This window comes from Poecilia reticulata, chromosome 22 (genome assembly GCF_904066995.2).
Source record: "Poecilia reticulata chromosome 22, P_reticulata-male-v2, whole genome shotgun sequence".
In the NCBI taxonomy this organism is placed as follows: Eukaryota; Metazoa; Chordata; class Actinopteri; order Cyprinodontiformes; family Poeciliidae; genus Poecilia; species Poecilia reticulata.
Window position 1 is genome coordinate 19,451,906 of NC_088851.1, and position 17,522 is coordinate 19,469,427.

Sequence of the window (17,522 nt, forward strand, 5' to 3'; positions counted from 1 at the left end):
CTGTACATCGAAATGACACCATCAGTCATCAAAAATCACTGCTAATCCACCTCAATTGCTTTTGCTGCCCTCTGTCTGGGGCAGACACATATTGGAGCAGGGGATGTGAAAATAGCTTGAATTCCTCCTTCTTTCTCAGCTGTTTTACCATGCTTTGCATCTCTTTTGCTCCTCTGGAAGTGGAGCTAAAGTAAGAAAACCAACAGCATCCATAACCAGGGGAAACAATTTTCCAAAAATGCAATGCTTCAGTCAAAACATTTTGATTAAAGACTTTAACTCTGACGTAATTCTTCTGCTCCACTTCTCTGGTTACCTCAGGTGCCAAAGTGGCCAGTCGGGTCGGTCACACACAGAGGATCTTTGTGGCAGAGTTTCGGCCCGACTCGGACACACACTTTGTGTCGGTGGGGATCAAACATGTGCGATTCTGGACGTTAGCGGGTCGAGCTTTGCTCAGCAAGAAAGGCGTCCTGAGCTCCATAGAGGACGCCCGGATGCAAACCATGCTGTCTGTAGCATTTGGAGCTGTAAGTAACTATTTGCACCTTTACCATCTGATTATGCCTAATTGTAAAAAATTAAAAAATCTAACTCTGCAAACTTTTTGTCTCTTAAATATGTAAAGCTTTGCTTAATCATGCTGTGAACTGTTTTGCATTGCTTGCTCTGCTCTCTTAGGCCACTAGATTAGTGCAGATTTGTTTTCTTTTCAGAATAACTTGACATTTACAGGTACCATAAGTGGGGATGTGTGTGTGTGGAAGGAACACATTTTGGTAAGAATAGTGGCCAAAGCTCACACGGGCCCCGTGTTCACTATGTACACCACTCTGAGAGACGGCCTCATCGTCACGGGAGGCAAAGAAAGACCGTAAGTGCTTCTGTGTTCACTGAAAGTCATGCTAAAAAGATTATTTTCATCACATTCAGCACAGTCATGGGATAAAAAAAGTACTCTCTTGCTACTTGCATAGATATTTAAGAGGGCAAACAAATTGTTTCCTTCACAGTCTGACGCACAACAAGGAGAAATGACCATAACGGCCTTATCGAAAAAAATAATTGCTCCCCATCCAATCATGAAAGGATCGTAGGACCGTTTTTTATTCTTTTCAGTATTTAAAGATCATTCATTTGAAGTGAAAAACATTTAATGAAGCAGCCAAGCTTCCCAATAGTGAACATCTGAGAAAATTTACCCCAAAGTCAGATCATGTAATGCTCAAAGAAACAATAAAATCCCAAGTAACTTCATCTTACCAAGTATTTCTACTGTAAATATCTGTTAAACACGGTGCTGGAGGAGTTGTGATTTGGACCAAGGCAAATTATAGCCACTGAGTTGAACATCTCCTCTGTGTGCCAAAGTAACCAAGAGGGAAACTTGGTTCAACTTGGGATCTGAAAGAAATCAGCAAATCTACAGCAAAATGGCTGAAAAAGACAATACTGAGAGCATTATGGTGATCCGTTAAACTCCAGACATCAGCTTGGCTGAATTATTTTGTTGGGACCTTGAAAGGATGAAATAGCAAAATTCCTCTAAAGCAATATAAAAGACAGAAACAAGACCACTACTTCTAGTAATTACCGTTAACTGCTGAATCACTTAGTTTTTACCATGAATGAGTTGAAAGTCTGAAAATGTCTTTTTCCCCCAAGGCTGCATATTTCAGTGAGTTAAAAATGTATCCTGTGGTATACTGATCAGCTGATGGTTGCAGCAATTGTTCTCCAGATCAAAGGAAGGAGGTGCTCTGAAGCTCTGGGACCAGGAGCTAAAACGCTGCAGAGCCTTTCGGCTAGAAACCGGACAGATCATAGACTGCGTTCGTTCTGTCTGCAGAGGAAAGGTACCACAGATAAAGATAATTCAGTTATTTTAATGTCACCCTCTGCTTTCTGGTAATCTTTGCTTGTTGTTGCAGGGTAAAATCCTGGTGGGCACCAGGAACGCTGAGATCATTGAAGTGGGAGAGAAGAACGCAGCGTGCAACATTCTGGTGAACGGACACATGGACGGCCCAATATGGGGTTTGGGCACTCATCCTTCCCGAGACGTTTTTCTTTCTGCCGCTGAGGACGGCACCGTTCGCCTGTGGGACATCCCAGAAAAGGTCAGAATGACTCCCAGCTCATCTCTGAATTTCCCATGGTTTGTTAGTCTGGAAATCGCTGAGCCGTCTGTGTTTTCACATTGCCTTGTGGGATAACAGAAGATGCTGAATAAGGTGAACCTGGGCCATCCGGCGCACACCATCAGCTACAGTCCTGAGGGCGACATGGTGGCCATCGGCATGAAGAACGGAGAGTTCATCATCCTGCTGGTTGCCTCGCTGAAAATCTGGGGCAAGAAAAGAGACAGACGCTCCCCTATACAAGACATCAGGTAAGGATGGTGGACTGTACAGTGAAACTAGAACAACTGCTGTAATTGAAAACTAAAGACTTAAGAGAACATTTTTGCTCCAGGTTCAGCCCAAATTCTCGCTTCTTGGCTGTCGGCTCCACCGAGTGCGCCGTCGATTTTTACGACCTGACGCTCGGCCCACAGCTGAACCGCATCAACTGCTGCAGGGACATCCCCAGCTTCGTCATGCAGATGGATTTCTCTGCTGACAGCTCCTATATACAGGTACGGACTTTGTTAAGCAGCTCAGCAGCAGAAGAGATAGTACTGAGTGTATTTTAGTTCTAAGTCTCATTGTTGCTACACAGATATCCACAGGTGCTTACAAGCGGCTCGTGTACGAGGTGCCATCTGGGAGGCCGATCACAGAACAAATTCAAATTGACAGGATTACCTGGGCCACTTGGACAAGGCAAGAAACATTTTATCAGCTTACAAACACAAATTTCAGCCTATTTTAGTGGGATTTTATGGGAGAGGGCCAACACACGGTAGTGCATAACTGTGAAATGGAAGTTTTGTATCCATTTGGAAACATACTATTAGCATTGTGAAACATGATGGTGGCAGAATTGTTCTGTGAGGAGAGGGAGTGTTTCTTTAACAGTGACTGGGAAGCTTGTTAGAGCTGATGAGATGATGGATGGAAACTTGAAACTAGGGTGGAGGGTCAACTTTTGTTAGAACGGCCTAGTCGAAGTCTCGACATTGAGATTAAAAGTTTTATGTTCACAGAAGCTCTCCATTCAATGTGACTGAGCTTGAGCTATTTAAAAAAAAACAGTGCCTAGATGTGAAAAGCTGTTAGGGACATACCATAAGAGACTTGAGTAAAAAAAAAAAAAAGAAAAAGAAAAATTTATCTTTTTCCTTCCACTTCACAGTTATGCACTACTTTTTATTTTATCATTTCAAATTTTATTTAATTAAATTTAAGTATGTGGTTGTGCCTTTAAAAAACGCTGTATACTTCCTTTGTTAATGCTGGAGTGAGAAAATAACATGTTTCTACAGTGTCCTTGGAGATGAAGTGGTAGGAATCTGGTCCCGTAATGCTGATAAAGCGGATGTGACCTGTGCTTGCGTGTCCCATTCGGGCCTTAACATTGTGACTGGAGATGATTTTGGGATGGTAAAGCTGTTTGACTTTCCCTCTCCGGAGAAGTTTGTAAGTATAGTTTTATATTATTCTGTCTTTACTTTGTTGCATTGATCTTATAATGAAGAGGGCATAATTTTGGATAGTCGAGATTAACCTTGGGGTCTTTATTGCCCCCTAGTGGTTGTGATCTATGGTTGTTCGTGAACAAAAATTATAGTAGATGCTCTATGCACAGCTGATATAGAGCAATAGGTTGTCATTTTGTTATTTTAGTTTTGAGTGATGCTTCTTAGTATCTACTTTATGAATAAGGACATGCTTGGTCGAGTGTTAATGTGATTCCTTTTAGCATAAAAAGCAGTTTTAAGCTTCATATCAGGGTTAGTTCATAGATGACCGTGATAAGTTAACTGAGTCTGTATTAACGCAGGAAAAAAACACATTTTCTTTTAGGCCAAACACAAACGCTTCCTAGGCCATTCTGCTCATCTGACAAATGTTCGCTTCACAAACGGAGATCGCTTTGTCGTCAGTGCTGGCGGAGATGACAGGAGGTAAGTGAGGCTTGACATGGGATTTTATGGGATTTATCAACACAAAGTATGATTGTAAATTGGATGAAAAATCTGTTTCTTTCAAATAAACTTCTGAAAACTGTGACTTTCCTAGTTGTTCTGTTCTTCTGAGTCAGTATTTGGAAGAACCAAGTTTTTCTAGATTTGTTTTGACAGCTTTGCACTTCTTTCGACTGTAATTTTTTTTACCCTTCTTCTTTGCAAGATATCTCAAGCTCAGACATATTGGATAGAAAGCATTAGCTTTTCAAGTTTTTCCACAAATTCTTGACCGGATTAAGGTCTAGACTTTAACTGGACCATTCTAACCCATGCATATTCCTTGAACAAAACCATTTAATTGTAGCTCTAGATGTTTTTAAGAGGTTGCTGTCCTGCTGGAAAATGAATCTCCATCTCATTCTCAAGTTTTTATTCCCGAATTGTCCTATAGTGAGCGCCATCTGACTTCCCTATAGAAGAAAAGCATTCCCACAGGATGATGCTGCCACCACCATGCAGTTTCTCTACACATACTGTTTTGCATTTAGGTTGAAATGTTTAAATTTAGCCTTATCCGAGTGCCTCTTACATGGCTTGAGATAGGTCAGAGTAAAGGAAGTCTGAATACACAGCCACACTTTTCAGATTATGTATCCTTTTCCTTCCATTTGCATAATTAAGCACTACTTTGTGTTGGTTTGCCACATAAAACCCCATTAAAATACATCGATCTTTGTGGTGGTTAAGATTCAAATGATAGAGAAACATTTGCATTTTGGTCATTCTTAACTTCTTCTAATTTGCAGCCTCTTTGTGTGGAGGTGTGTTCACGCCCCTCACTGAGAATCCCACCACGTCCTGCATTAGAGGAGCATCAGCATCCGCCATCATGGAAAAAAAAAAAAGACGTGGAGGAGGACAGACGCGGCAGCTTGATGAGTTTAAAGTCGTGATCCGACTTACTGCCTCAAACCTTGGTGCATGCATGTGTACTGAACTCATTTTCATTTCAGTGGTGAATATGAAAACAGGTAGAGAGTACAGACTCTTGTATATCACATAATAAATATAAAAAAAGAACCTAATGTGTGGATATCATTCAGTTGTGAATTATTTTTTGGAAAAAAAAAAGAGCTATCTGCGTACATCTCTACACTCGACAGGCCTATAAAGTTGTGTTTCCGATAATGCCATTTTTAAAAACATGTAGCATTAATGAATTAGCCTTAATATGAGTGTCTGTGAGGTTTTTGGGGTTTGTTTTTGTATCTTTTGGATCATGAACTCATTTGTTTTGTTGGATTTTTTTTTACTGGTTATTCTAAATCTTGTGGCCTTCCTCCTGAATGTAACATCCACTGTTATGTTCTGGATGTCAGCATGCCAAAGCATACTATGCACTGTACACCTGACCTGGTCACTGTGTTGCCCTGGTGGATCATTTATGAGTTACGTGGTCGTGTTGTTGACTGGTTGACCTCTGACCTGACCTCCCCTCGGCGGTGTTCCCCTCATGACGTAATATTTGTTAGAGGATCTGTTTTGTGGTTTATGGGTGTGCATGGCTTACAGGAAGACAATCTGTCCCAACCAAATTCCTCAGAAAATAAACAGAAAAAATAAACTGCTGTATATTGACCTCTTGATGCACTGTTGCAGTTTTTTGCTGTCACTTTATTTGGTGTGCTGCTATATTATTGTTGCGTTTTCATGAATATGAACAGTGTGAGTTTTATGGAGCGTAACTAATGTTTTGTGTAATAACATTTATTGTGGAAATGGAATGTTTATCAGAGTTGAATATAAAAAGTGCAAAACAATTTCCTCGTATTTAAATACTAACTACTAAACAAATGTTGCTGCATATTTTGATTTACATTTCACCATTGTATATATATCATTTGTAAATATTCTTTTTGTATATTTTTGTGAAGTGTTTCTTAAACTCCACTTTAATAAAAAAAATAACTTTAAATTTGTCTTTTTTTTTCAAGACGACTTCTCCACCCACTTTTCAATTTTGCACCACAATATCTTAGTTTATCAAATAAATACATTTACATTTGTGGTATCATGAAAAAATGTTCTAGGATTTTTTTTTTCGCTAACAAGGCACTACATCCCCTCCCGCCCCCCCGTTTTAATGTCTATTTATTAGTCTTGCAAATATGGTTTTATGCAGACCATCTTAAAATTTTTAAGGTTTCTGCAAGTATTAGAAAAAAAATCTCTCCTCGAAAAATCATCCTGAAGTCATTCATCTGACATTAAATTTAAACCTTGATATAACTTATATTCATGACAACACATTTGCATTTAATAAGTACACTCATTTATTCCAGCTGAAACTTCATAAATTAAACGGATAGTTATGACTTATTTACATCATTTACACTGAAGAGTTTTGTTCTGTTGGAAAACATCAGTTGCTTGTACATATCTTCAAAACGCACACTGAATAAAGAATACATCTCATTCACTTCGCCTCGTTTTCACAAAAACAAAGAAAAAACAAACTTGGCAAATTATTCAGCTTCAGAGTTGCTTAAAGAGAACTGATTCTGGCTAAATCTAATACCTTTACTCACTAGATTATTAGGTGAACTTTTAGTGTTTGCATCAGCTATTAAAGCTAATGAAACTAAAGTGCATAATCCACCTTAGATTACACACAAACAGCTTTCTGTTAATCTGTCTGCACCTGAAAATGATCTTGCGCCTCTGTTGCTTTCCTAGACGATACCATTTTACGATAAAAATCAGAAAATGTTAGTAGCCTTTTGGTAGAAAGACACAGTGGTAATGTAACAGTAAGATCTGTTGAGGGGAATTTAACACATTCCATCATCACTACCCTGTTTGACTGACACAAAGTAGCATATTTGCAACAGAACTGCATAAGGAAATTAGTTTTAAATGATGATACAGCTTCCCGTCTCACAAACACCATTGGTGTCAATGACACCAATGAAAAGATGCTGTTGTTTCCCACAAGTTAAAGTTGTCTTTCTGACAGCACAAATAAAATGTTACAATCTTAAACTATAAATTTCCCAGACACATCTGAATGAAGCTCTGCAGAATTGCAAAAATGAATAGGTAAATGGTGAACCCATTAATTTCACATCTCTTGTTTGTGGAAAAACACTTTAGTCTTAAATCGTTTATAATGATCATTTTGTTCTAGATATCCACCTAATAAACTACTGAACTAAAGTATTAAACAGTGCTGAAGCATCAATCATACTTTCACAGAAAACGAGCTGCCACAGGAGCAGCCATGATCTGCCTGGGGGTTCTTCAAGACCTGGAAAGTGGAGCGGATCAACTCCTGACTGAAGTCCACAGTGGATCCCTTCACAAACTCCAGACTCTCCTGGTCAACGATGATGCCCACTCCCCCCTGCTCAAACACTCTGAAAGTAGAGCAGAAGGAATCCAGGGGTGGATTAGAAGAAACAATAAGGACATCACTTACATAATATTATTTTGAGAGCCAGTTGCATGGGAAAGTTTACCTGTCCTCTTCATTCTTGTTGTGATCTACAGAAAACTTATACTGGAATCCAGAGCAACCTCCTCCCTCCACTTGTATTCTCAGGTACTCGCCCTTCTCCATGATTTCTGATAGCCTCTAAACAGAAACAGAGTATTTGTGATTATGAATAACACACAATTATTTTAACATTTAGGTTTCAAAGCACTTTAATCAGTTACAGAGGATTTAAAAAAAAAGTCTACACATCGTTTTCCTTCTTTCTCCAATTAAAATTGATGGCACCTTTACAGAGTGGCTGTAATCGTTACAATTTACACTTAAAATACTTTAAAATATTTAAGACTGGAATCCACTGAATTATGTTCAGGTACTTTTTTGTTCCCAGAAGAACCTCAGACTCGTACCTTCACACATGACTCTGTGAGGTGAACCTTATCTTCTGATGGACTCGGCTCCCCAGACTTCTCCTTCCGGATGGAGGCGTTGCTAAAGCACCGCTGCTCCGCTATGTAAAGCGGCTGGGAGCTTTCAGGAAGCCGGTAAAGCTCCTGCCTTACGCCGTGGTTGTTTAGGAGAGTAGATGCCCTAAAAATCAAGGAGATTATGTTCACATGAAGCCTCCTAAAGTTCTTCTTAAAGCTACTAGCACCTGAGCTAACCATGAAGCGTAGAGTAACGTAACAGTTGAACTGAAGGCTAGCTGGCTAACGAAGATAAATACCAACTGACAGCCGTATTTAAGCTCTCAAACATAAATTTAAGATATTTCGTTTGCCAAGAGAGAATTATAAATATGTTTACAATATGTGTAAAAGTTAACATTACCTCGCAAGGCTTATTATTCTTGACTTTGACGCAGTTATCATTGCTCCTTTAAACACAGACATCTTCCATAACATCCATAAATTTCACGTAGCAGCGACACTCAGAGAGCGGGCTACTATTGGTTGAAATATCTGTCAGTCTGATGAACACGCCCATTTTTCGGTATTCTGCTATGTGATTCGTCAAATAATCTGCCAATAAAATACACCTTTACTTGAAAGTACGTCAAGCTGCGCGTAGCCGTATGTTTAAAAAAAAACAAAGAAAAACTTTATTAACAACTGAAATAGAACATTGATTAAACTCAAAATACAGCAAATTATATATATATATATATATATATATATATATATATATATATATATATATATATATATATATATATATATATATATATATATTTTAACCAATTACGCGAAAAAATAAGTTTAAATAATTGACAGATAGTTTGTAATAATACCCACCAACCTATCTAAAAAAATAAACTTCAGAAGGAAGATTAGAACAAAATGTTTATAAATCTTTGAAGTCATTTTATCTTAAGACACCATTCATTAGGTCAAAATCAGCCTCTCCTCAGCAGATTTATTTACATTACTCTTCTTCCTTATTTAACGATGTTCGTTTTTCCACATACAATTACGACTGTATGTCGTAATTGTATGTGTAACATAATTTTGTCAGACATTTATACAAGCTGGACAGACAACTGTAAATGTGTTTCATTATTCTTCATAAAATGTGAACATCAAGAGGAAGGATTTGAGGAGCTTTGGATCCGTGGTCCATCCGGTAGATGGCAGTATTGACAGACTGCAGCTGCTTTGAATTTGCGCAAAGAAGAAAAATCAAGAGAAAAGGCGAAGGCGTGACGTGAATCCCGTGATTCGGGTTTCACTGTGGAGGTGGAGGGAGTCTCGTTTAAGGTACATTGTGTTTATTTGGAGTTGTCTAAAACTAAGGACTACAGTAGATACCAAACTCGTACAGAAGACTCATCCTGTTCGTGTTTCTTTACTGCCAACAAGTTGAGAAGTATCGCTTTTTTGTGAACTTTTTAGGTTGGTGCGACGAAATTCCGTCACTTATATCTTTAAATTGGCGAAGTAAAAGTTGGTGTAACAGTTTTTGATCATGCTTCTCTGTTTCAGGGTCAAAAACATGGATGTTCGAACTGGTTTAATTGCGTTGTTTTGCTTGATTGGACTTACTTGGGCGCAGCCGGTCAAGTACATTGACTGCGGTGAGTTTCACTTCACTTTAGACATTTCTTTCTCCGTTACTGTCAATTCGTCATTCTTCCTGGTAAAATACGAGGAAGAATTAAAAAAATGTGTGAAAACTCTTTCAATGAGGAAATATAGCGGCTTAAAATGCAATTTTCCATTAAAATGCCTTCTAAATTTACTCTGCCTTAAATGTGGGTGAGGTTTTTTTTAACCAAGTTCCAACAGGAATGGGTCTAAACTTTGAAACCTGAATGTTAATAATTAATCTTGAAACCCCTTACCTGATTGAACCAGGACATTTTGATGAAATCGACTCCTTTTTAATGAATCCAATTTTTAACTATTTTGTGGTTTGCATAGATGAACTGTTCCCAAATTTCTCTACACTGCCTAGACCAGTGACCTTATCAGTAACTGGCTGGAGATGACACTTTTCAATTGTATTTTCTTCAAAAAATGCTTAAAAATTGAGCTTTCCTGTGAATCACTGAAATGATGTAGTTGTATGCTTGCCATTTCTGAAAACCACCTTAGATCTGTGTTGCATGATGTTCCACCCCAGAACGATAAAACTATATTACAAAATTCCTCTCCCATAGTTGGTTTAACCACAGACATTATGTTGCCCAACAAGTTTTTAAATTGCTAAAAAGTTTGGTGGTGGGCTGGCCACTCAATGCTAATCTTGTCTGTCTGGAACTAAGAATTTGCTCTTACTAGTTTCTTTTAGGGTAATTTTCTTGTTTGAACACTTGTTTAAGACCTTTTCTCTTCAGCTTACGGCAACATGACCTCTTGTAGTACATAAACATATTCAAGCAGTTTCATGAGCCCCATTATGTGATGAATAACACCATGGCATTGAATATTTAGCATCTCTATCATGATGGTTGCATTGCCCATTTGTTTAAACAAGGGTCTTATTCAGGGGTGGGCAAACTTGGTCCTCGAGGGCCAGTTTCCTGCAACTCTTGGTCTCCCTGGTCCAACACACTTGAATTCAATAGCTTAATCAACGCCTAAGTGCAGTCAGGTTCTCCAGAGTCCTGCTAACGACCTCATTATTTGACTCAGGTGTGTTGAAGTAGAGATGCATCTAAAAGTTGCAGGAGACTGGCCTGGAGTTGCCCACCCGTGGTCTTATTAGTGGTTGGTGTCTTTTCTTTTGTATTGGATGTTTGTATTAACATGAAGACATGTTAAAGAATGTCACTTTTGGAACAGACCAAGTTTATCTGCAAAACCACCATGTTTTGCTGTCTGTTGCAGGGGTGTCCAAAGTCGGTCCTCGAGGGCCGGCATCCTGCACGTTTTAGTTCTTTCCCTGGTTTAAAGCACCTGGATCAAATGGCTCGTTAGAAACCCTAAGAGGAACATTGACAAGCTGAAAAGGTTACTACCACCAGGGAGAGAACTAAAACGTGCAGGATGCCGGCCCCCGAGGGCCGACTTTGGACACCCCTGGTCTATTGTAAAGACGGTGTATTTGGGTTGCCTAGATGCAAAAGGGGAAATCTTGCACTCCACAGATGATCAAATGTTGCAGAGTTTTCTTTTGGTCATCTGTTGGGCAAATTGTAACCTAATGCCACCATTTTTTTGAAAGGTGCACTTAATTGTTGAAGCAACTTCAAATTACTCTGACCTATTTGGGGTTGAGCCACTCCCACCATATGTTCTTGGCAACAAATGGTTATTGATATAAGATAATTGATTTCTCATCACCAGACAAAGACTGTTTTATTTTTTTTCGCTTTCTGTGTTTGTTTCCAGGCTCCACTTCAGGCAAAGTGATTGGTGTGGACATCAACCCTTGTCCTAATCAGCCATGTCAGCTTCACAAAGGAAACTCCTACACTGTCAACGTCACCTTCACTAGCAGTACGTGTATTTTTTTTTTATCCATTTTTTTCTTTTAAATGCTTTCAGCTGCCCAACAGTTCAATCTACATGTGTGTTTTAATCCATCCTCCTGAAGATGTGAATAGTGACAAGAGCACTGCTGTGGTTCACGGTATTGTTGGAGGAATCCCGATCCCGTTTTCCATCCCTGTGCCGGATGGCTGCAGGTCTGGAATCCAGTGTCCCATCAAGACTGGGCAGACCTACAACTACCAGGCTTCACTACCAGTAAAGACTGAGTATCCTTCAGTAAGTATGATTCGCAGCTCTTCAGACATTACGTTTTGTAGTTTATTTTTAATCTGAGGACGAATGAAGTTCTTCCTCCCCCATTTCTTCCGACTGATGACATGATGCACTTTGGTCACTGTAACTCTCTTCTGGATTCCTAGATAAAATGCGTTGTGGAGTGGGAACTGAGAGATAACAACAACGAAGATCTGTTCTGCATCAAATTCCCAGTTCAGATTGTGAACTGAGTCGGCCTAACAAAAGAACCTCAGACGAGCTTTTCTTAAAAAGGGATTCAGCTTTGAGTAACAACTACTTCTTGTAAGATTTCATCCTGTTTAAATTTGTTTTATTTCTCTCTGCTGATTTCACAGCTCTCTGCACTCATTAAATCTACAATAATGCCACTCATTATGTGTTAACTGCCTAAGGTTCAATTTAAGAGTGAAGAATTTAAAATGGTGTCTGAAGATGAACCACATTCCACTACTGTGCAAATGTTTACTGGCTGCTATGTAGTCTGAAAACTTTCTTTTGATATTTTGTAATATTCCATACTGAACTTGCTTGAAATCTGTTGAATTGGCCAGGAAATATGCAACCAAAGTGCAAATAAAGAAATCTAACTCGAGTAATAACCTGAGTTTTTAGTTTTTGTTTGAACCACTCTGCACCTTGTTTTGAAATGTTGATGGCTTAAAGCTAATAAATTTCTCAAACATTCAATAGATCAGTGAAAATTAATAAAATTAAAATAATCTGGTCTATACAACCATAGAGAAGTCTACGGATTTTTGCAAATGTCAAATAGACGATTTTTGGTTCACTGAGCAAGAACAGTAAGTCTCAAGAAGTGACTGCTTAAAAAAACGGGCTTTTCAGTTCTAGCCAACCAAGTTCAGTGAATGGAAAATCTGCAGCCTTCAAGGTTATGAAGTAAGGTTGATCTAAGTGTTTGGGAGAGATTGAAGCATGGACTTTCAGAAAGGGTGTGCTTTAAGAGGCAACGCACAGATTTAGCCATTAGCTTTAACAGTAGCTAAAAGCTGCATTTATGTAGAAGGATCCCAACTCGACTATTAAACTTACAAGTTATACATAGATGCTTTTGTAGAACTTGATTTAAAAATTCTCATTTATCTGGGTATTTGGGACATTGAAATGGGTTCAATCAAATCGTAGGAACTAGTTTGTTTTTATAGTAGACTAACGGTCTGATCCATAGAGAAGTTTTGTGCAGTGAATCAGCTCTTTTCCTTGCATCATGTGACATGGTGTCATGTTTGCATACAACAGAAGTGAGTCAGACATCTGTTCAGTGGCTTCTATTTTAAAAATTCAAAGACTTTAAATGTCAGCATCAGGTGTGCAGCCAAAGAGTTTTAGAGGAAGTGACTTTTGTTGTTCACAAAATCTGCATAAGTGTCCTCAATTTCCCCCCAGAACATTGAGGCTAATCACCAGGTTACTGTCAATCTTTGTATTTCCCAAGGATATAGTTGACTTGGTTCCTGCAATAGCTGTGACACTGGACAGCCTCCACTGAACTCATTACTTTCATATTGAAATGGAGCAAATCAGCCTTTTTTGGGGATGGGAAATGTGTGAAAACTATAACCACAGCATAAAAAAAACACACACACCATTCTTGTAAGATCACATGAGAATTAATTAATGTTGCACTTGTTAGTTTGGTTTCTTTAAGCCTGGGCTTTGATTAGCTGTAAGCCACAATCTGTGATATTAACAGAAATAAAAGCTTCAGATATGTTACTGTGATACATAAAAGTTTAACTGAATTGCTGAAATTTTATGTTTATGTCTTATAAATCAAGTTTTGAACTTTAAATTAACTTATGAAAATGAGAATTTTACTCTTCAACAGCCAGTGTGTCTGATCCAACACGCCTGAATCAAGTGTCTGAATTACATCCTTAGTACGCAGTCAGGTTCTCCAGAATCCTACTAATGACCTGATTAGCAGGATTCTAGTAATCGGGTCATTGCCAATCCTTTTGAGGGATTGGAGAAGCCGGGATGCAAATTTTCACCTTCAACCTCTTTCTACAGGAATGTTTTTATCAAAGGTACAAGACGCACATGACGTACTGAGACTTTATTGTTAGCAAAGGGCAATAACAACGAAGGGAATGTACAAATGTAGAGAGGAAACAGGTTCTTTTCTCAGCTCAATGCATAACACTGAAGGATTATAACTTGGTTATGACACAGTTTACATGTACAGTAAAAAATGCTTAAAGCAGCTTTAAAAGTCCTTCCTGGAGATCAATAAATGCTGTGCTTTCTGGCGGAACCAAGAGATCCAATACAAAAGCGACAATAACGAGAGCTTTTGTACAGCTTAAAATGCAAGCCAACGTGTAACCATAAAAAACTGTAAAAATATCTAACATATGAACTAGATTAGTGGGACTGAGAGATATTAAATTAGCTTAATTAAAATTAACCTCAGAAAATATTAAACTAAATTTAGTAGTTTTCTTCTAAAAACTCATTAAGGCAATTTGCTTTAAAAAAAAAAAACTCCTTTGCAAAAAAAACAGGCTGAATAAAAACTGGTTGGGAAATATTAGAAACTTCACAGCTTTGTTAGGAGCAGCTGGGCAGATGGAGAAGCTGGATCAAAATAAACGCAACTCTGCTTCTTTTTGCATCTTTTTGATAAAAAAAGAGCAGCCTTTATCACTTAGTCACTATGTCATAACATGTGGAAGAAGTAGGATGTTTCCACATTAAAGTAAACAGCAAACTGATGCAACAGATCCCAAACAGCCAATCTGAAGCAGTCCCTAAAGCTAACATAAACTCCTTCAACATTAAGAAAGTTAGAGCAAAACTAGGTTGGTAGGGCTCTTTAGCCTTTACTGTAGTAAAAAGGCAACTAGACATTACATAAGAAGCCAAAGTAAAAACTTGGGTGTTATTGTATAGTATTTTAAGTATGACCCAGATGCTCGTGATTTTCACTGTCCATTTTGCTTCAACTTTTCCAACCGCTGCAGCAGAGCGTTTCCAAACGCTTCTCTGTATCCCGGACTGAGCGTGTCCAGAAGGGAGTAAACGGTCTCGTGGTACTGGGTGTTCAGCTCCTCATTCACCTCATCAAAAACATACCCCACCACCTGTTCAAATAGAAGATGAATTAGATCTTTAAAAAACAAACAAACAATAAAACCTTCAAAACCTCTCCACCCCCAGCGTCTCCTACCCTGAGTCCGGCCTCGGTCAGCTCCAGACAGTAGCGGTTCCTCTCTCTTGTCTCCACGTTGATGTAAGTCACGTCCGACGCACTGGTGAGGCTCTGCGAGACGTGCATCTCTGTTACGGCAAAGAGAACGTCGTTGACGATTGCGTCCGCCTCCAACCTCATGTCCTTGACGTCTCCGAGTACAACTGAGTCTTCATCGAAGGCGGATGATATGGACTCCTCCGGGGGACAGTCTACCTCCATCCCCTGCAACACAGAGCAGCATAGTTTGCAGGCATCGCTGCAGCTTTGAACGCAAGACTCTTAAGATGAAATTGGGATTGTGGTGTTCTTTATTTTTATGGAAAGCAATACAAAGAAGTCACTGGTTTCTATAGCAATAAAGTAAACTAATAGAACAGCCTGATTCATAGAAAACACAGTTTAGTGCAGTGAAGCAGCTCTTTTTCCTTACATTATTATCTGACTGTGTGTCATGTTTGCCAAAAACAGAAGTGAAAAACAGACATGTGACATCTGACTGTTCACCAACCTCCATTTTTAAAATACACATGTGGGCATCGGGTGTCTAGTCAAATAAATAAAACCGGTTTTAATGGAAACACGACTGGTTTTCTTTTCTGTTCCAAAATCTTTCCAAGAAATAAAACTAAATAATTGCCTCATCTTTCTCCAAGCATCAAGGCTACAAAGTTCATCACTGCTAATCTTTGCATTTCCCAAGGATATACTTGTAATAACCACTAATTAAGGTAACACCGCTTGTAATTCGACACATTTTTCTGCATTTCTTGAACAAGTTGAAACGTGTCTTGGTCCCTTTATGCAAGTGTGCAGTTCAACTCGGCATTTCTGTGTGTCAGCACTTGCAAACTGCTTCACATGCGGCTTCGTCATCATTTTCTCAGTTGGCTTTGTGCCTGCGATGGAAGTGACACTGGACAGCCTCCACCGAGCCTATCACTTCTATATTCAGAGAATCAGCCTTTCTATGCGAAGGGAAATAAGCAGAGGATCATGTGAAAATGAATTACTGATATTGTTTTGTGCTTTTCTGTTAGTTTCACTGGTTTTTGTCAAAACGTCTTTGTTACTGATTAATAGCAGGGCTGACTGATATATTATAATTTAAACATCCAGGCACTTACGAACCATTCAAACCCAGGTCTTCGTTACATATCGTCACAAAGGTTATGCGTTCAATGGATTTTATGTGACAGACCTACAAAAAGTAGTCCATACTTGAAATGATACATAGTTTAAAATAGTGTTATGCAAATAAAAATCTGAATACTGTGCAATGCATTGGGATTCACTCCATTTTAATTTAATACCCCTAAATAAAGTCCAGTATGAGCAATTCTAATGTGTCTTTTAATATCAGCATAAATAAACTTGTTCGACTAGCAATGTTGTTAAAAGCGGTCTTTTATTGGCACCATTGATGAAAGAAAGAAAGAAATATACTTACTTTCTCCAAAGCCTGTTTATATTTATGTTTTTCATTTGAAATTGGTACAATTTCAATTTCTCTTAGAAAGAGGATTTTTTTCAGGTGTGCCAGTAAATGTGCTGTCATCCCACACAAGAACCAGTGATTCAGCTGCTTACTCAAACCCAAAAGATAAAAACTGATGCAGCAACAGAAAATGTATCCTTTTAATTTAAAAATATATGCAGAGTCATCTAGATTGCAGCTTACAAAAATCTATAGCCAAATTTAAATATGTAAACATATTCACAAGTTCATTATTGAGTGTTAAGTTTTTAATGGGAAACAAAATGATAGAAAACCAAATATTTTACTCGATTTCAGCATATAAATTGTACTTTCGCATAAACGACCAAAACAAAAACAGCGACATCTTGTGGACATCTAAGAATGAGACGAATATTTTAACATGAGCTTCAATAAACTGAAACATGTTTTATATTTTATTTTATTTTATTTCTTAAAGGAATGTAGGTATGTATATCTATCAGCTATTTCCGAATTAAAAGTTAAGCTAAATCTACTACTAAAGGGAGAACAACAACTGAACACCTATATTGTATTTTGATAACTCTGTGAAGATGTTAAACATGAATGTGCGTATAATTTAAGGAAAAATAAAGAGTTGAGGTATGGTTTAAAAATTTTAAATCCATTTTAACGAGGTTAACTGCGTTTATTTTTCTCACCTCCTCGTTGGTTGTCTTCTTCCGGCTCGTAGAAGCTTCCAGCCTCCTCTCTGAGCTGCTCTGCGTGGGGATGGATCACTCCGACCAGTTTCTTCTAGCCTTGATTAAAATAAGATTTATAGCAAGCTAAAGAGAGGATAGAATCTGTCTTCGCTATTTTATTATTCTACTAAAAATTGTTGGCCAAAGAAAAGCTTGATAGGTATCTGGATCAATAAAAAGATGTACCACGAGCATAACGGTCTCCCCACTTTATGACATCACGAACTAATCCCACCCCTGAGTGTGATCGTGATTATGCTGCATTCACAAGCAGTTGACAATTGAGAATGCATAAAATTGAGTGAAAAATTA

General features: G+C 38.4%; 4 protein-coding genes across 11 annotated transcripts in view; 2 read left to right on the forward strand and 2 right to left on the reverse strand.

Annotated features, from left to right (window-relative positions):
• The window catches only part of eml5 (EMAP like 5), a 45,621-nt gene extending 39,574 nt beyond the window's left edge, over positions 1–6,047 (forward strand). For 5 of the 6 annotated variants that reach the window (XM_017302549.2, XM_008400237.3, XM_081603379.1 and 2 more), the window contains 10 exons: positions 322–530; positions 717–874; positions 1,742–1,856; positions 1,932–2,120; positions 2,220–2,392; positions 2,476–2,638; positions 2,722–2,825; positions 3,428–3,581; positions 3,969–4,069; positions 4,879–6,047. In XM_017302549.2, coding sequence (XP_017158038.1) covers positions 322–530; positions 717–874; positions 1,742–1,856; positions 1,932–2,120; positions 2,220–2,392; positions 2,476–2,638; positions 2,722–2,825; positions 3,428–3,581; positions 3,969–4,069; positions 4,879–4,915 — 1,403 coding nt within the window. In that variant the 3' untranslated portion in view covers positions 4,916–6,047. Of the gene's footprint in view, positions 1–321; positions 531–716; positions 875–1,741; positions 1,857–1,931; positions 2,121–2,219; positions 2,393–2,475; positions 2,639–2,721; positions 2,826–3,427; positions 3,582–3,968; positions 4,070–4,878 lie in introns of those variants that run through there. The other variant, XM_008400241.3, reaches the window with a different exon arrangement.
• Positions 6,048–6,381: 334 nt separating this feature from the next.
• isca2 (iron-sulfur cluster assembly 2) lies at positions 6,382–8,519 on the reverse strand. Its single transcript, XM_008400236.3, has 4 exons — positions 8,397–8,519; positions 7,976–8,156; positions 7,591–7,706; positions 6,382–7,488 (listed from the first exon to the last, which is right to left on the reverse strand). The coding sequence occupies exons 1-4, from the start codon at positions 8,468–8,470 to the stop codon at positions 7,314–7,316; spliced, it is 546 nt and encodes a 181-aa protein (XP_008398458.1). The 5' UTR covers positions 8,471–8,519; the 3' UTR covers positions 6,382–7,313.
• Positions 8,520–9,176: 657 nt separating this feature from the next.
• On the forward strand, positions 9,177–12,389 carry LOC103459034 (NPC intracellular cholesterol transporter 2). 3 transcript variants are annotated; one of them, XM_008400235.3, is made up of 5 exons: positions 9,177–9,322; positions 9,548–9,639; positions 11,399–11,506; positions 11,604–11,776; positions 11,920–12,389. In XM_008400235.3, exons 2-5 carry the CDS (start codon positions 9,558–9,560, stop codon positions 12,004–12,006), a joined length of 450 nt encoding a protein of 149 aa, XP_008398457.2. In that variant the 5' UTR covers positions 9,177–9,322; positions 9,548–9,557; the 3' UTR covers positions 12,007–12,389. The 3 variants fall into 3 exon arrangements, with proteins under 3 accessions (XP_008398457.2, XP_081459189.1, XP_008398456.2); XM_081603063.1 differs by having other exon boundaries at positions 9,270–9,461; XM_008400234.3 differs by having other exon boundaries at positions 9,271–9,457.
• Positions 12,390–13,859: 1,470 nt separating this feature from the next.
• Positions 13,860–17,437, reverse strand: gskip (gsk3b interacting protein). Its single transcript, XM_008400233.3, has 3 exons — positions 17,169–17,437; positions 14,988–15,233; positions 13,860–14,901 (listed from the first exon to the last, which is right to left on the reverse strand). The coding sequence occupies exons 2-3, from the start codon at positions 15,228–15,230 to the stop codon at positions 14,743–14,745; spliced, it is 402 nt and encodes a 133-aa protein (XP_008398455.1). The 5' UTR covers positions 15,231–15,233; positions 17,169–17,437; the 3' UTR covers positions 13,860–14,742.
• Between the last annotated feature and the right edge of the window lie 85 nt (positions 17,438–17,522).

What these genes read in the sequence shown, in the direction of transcription:
- isca2 (XM_008400236.3), bottom strand. Translation starts at nt 8,470, where the DNA reads ATGTTATGGAAGATGTCTGTGTTTAAAGGAGCAATGATAACTGCGTCA. An exon ending in AGAATAATAAGCCTTGCGAG is followed by an intron (nt 8,157 to 8,396) that starts GTAATGTTAACT and finishes CTTGATTTTTAG; the next exon opens with GGCATCTACTCTCCTAAACA. An exon ending in TCACAGAGTCATGTGTGAAG is followed by an intron (nt 7,707 to 7,975) that starts GTACGAGTCTGA and finishes GTTTCTGTTTAG; the next exon opens with AGGCTATCAGAAATCATGGA.
- LOC103459034 (XM_008400235.3), top strand. Translation starts at nt 9,558, where the DNA reads ATGGATGTTCGAACTGGTTTAATTGCGTTGTTTTGCTTGATTGGACTT. An exon ending in GGTCAAGTACATTGACTGCG is followed by an intron (nt 9,640 to 11,398) that starts GTGAGTTTCACT and finishes GTTTGTTTCCAG; the next exon opens with GCTCCACTTCAGGCAAAGTG. An exon ending in CAACGTCACCTTCACTAGCA is followed by an intron (nt 11,507 to 11,603) that starts GTACGTGTATTT and finishes ATCCTCCTGAAG; the next exon opens with ATGTGAATAGTGACAAGAGC.
- gskip (XM_008400233.3), bottom strand. Translation starts at nt 15,230, where the DNA reads ATGGAGGTAGACTGTCCCCCGGAGGAGTCCATATCATCCGCCTTCGAT. An exon ending in TGACCGAGGCCGGACTCAGG is followed by an intron (nt 14,902 to 14,987) that starts GTAGGAGACGCT and finishes CTATTTGAACAG; the next exon opens with GTGGTGGGGTATGTTTTTGA.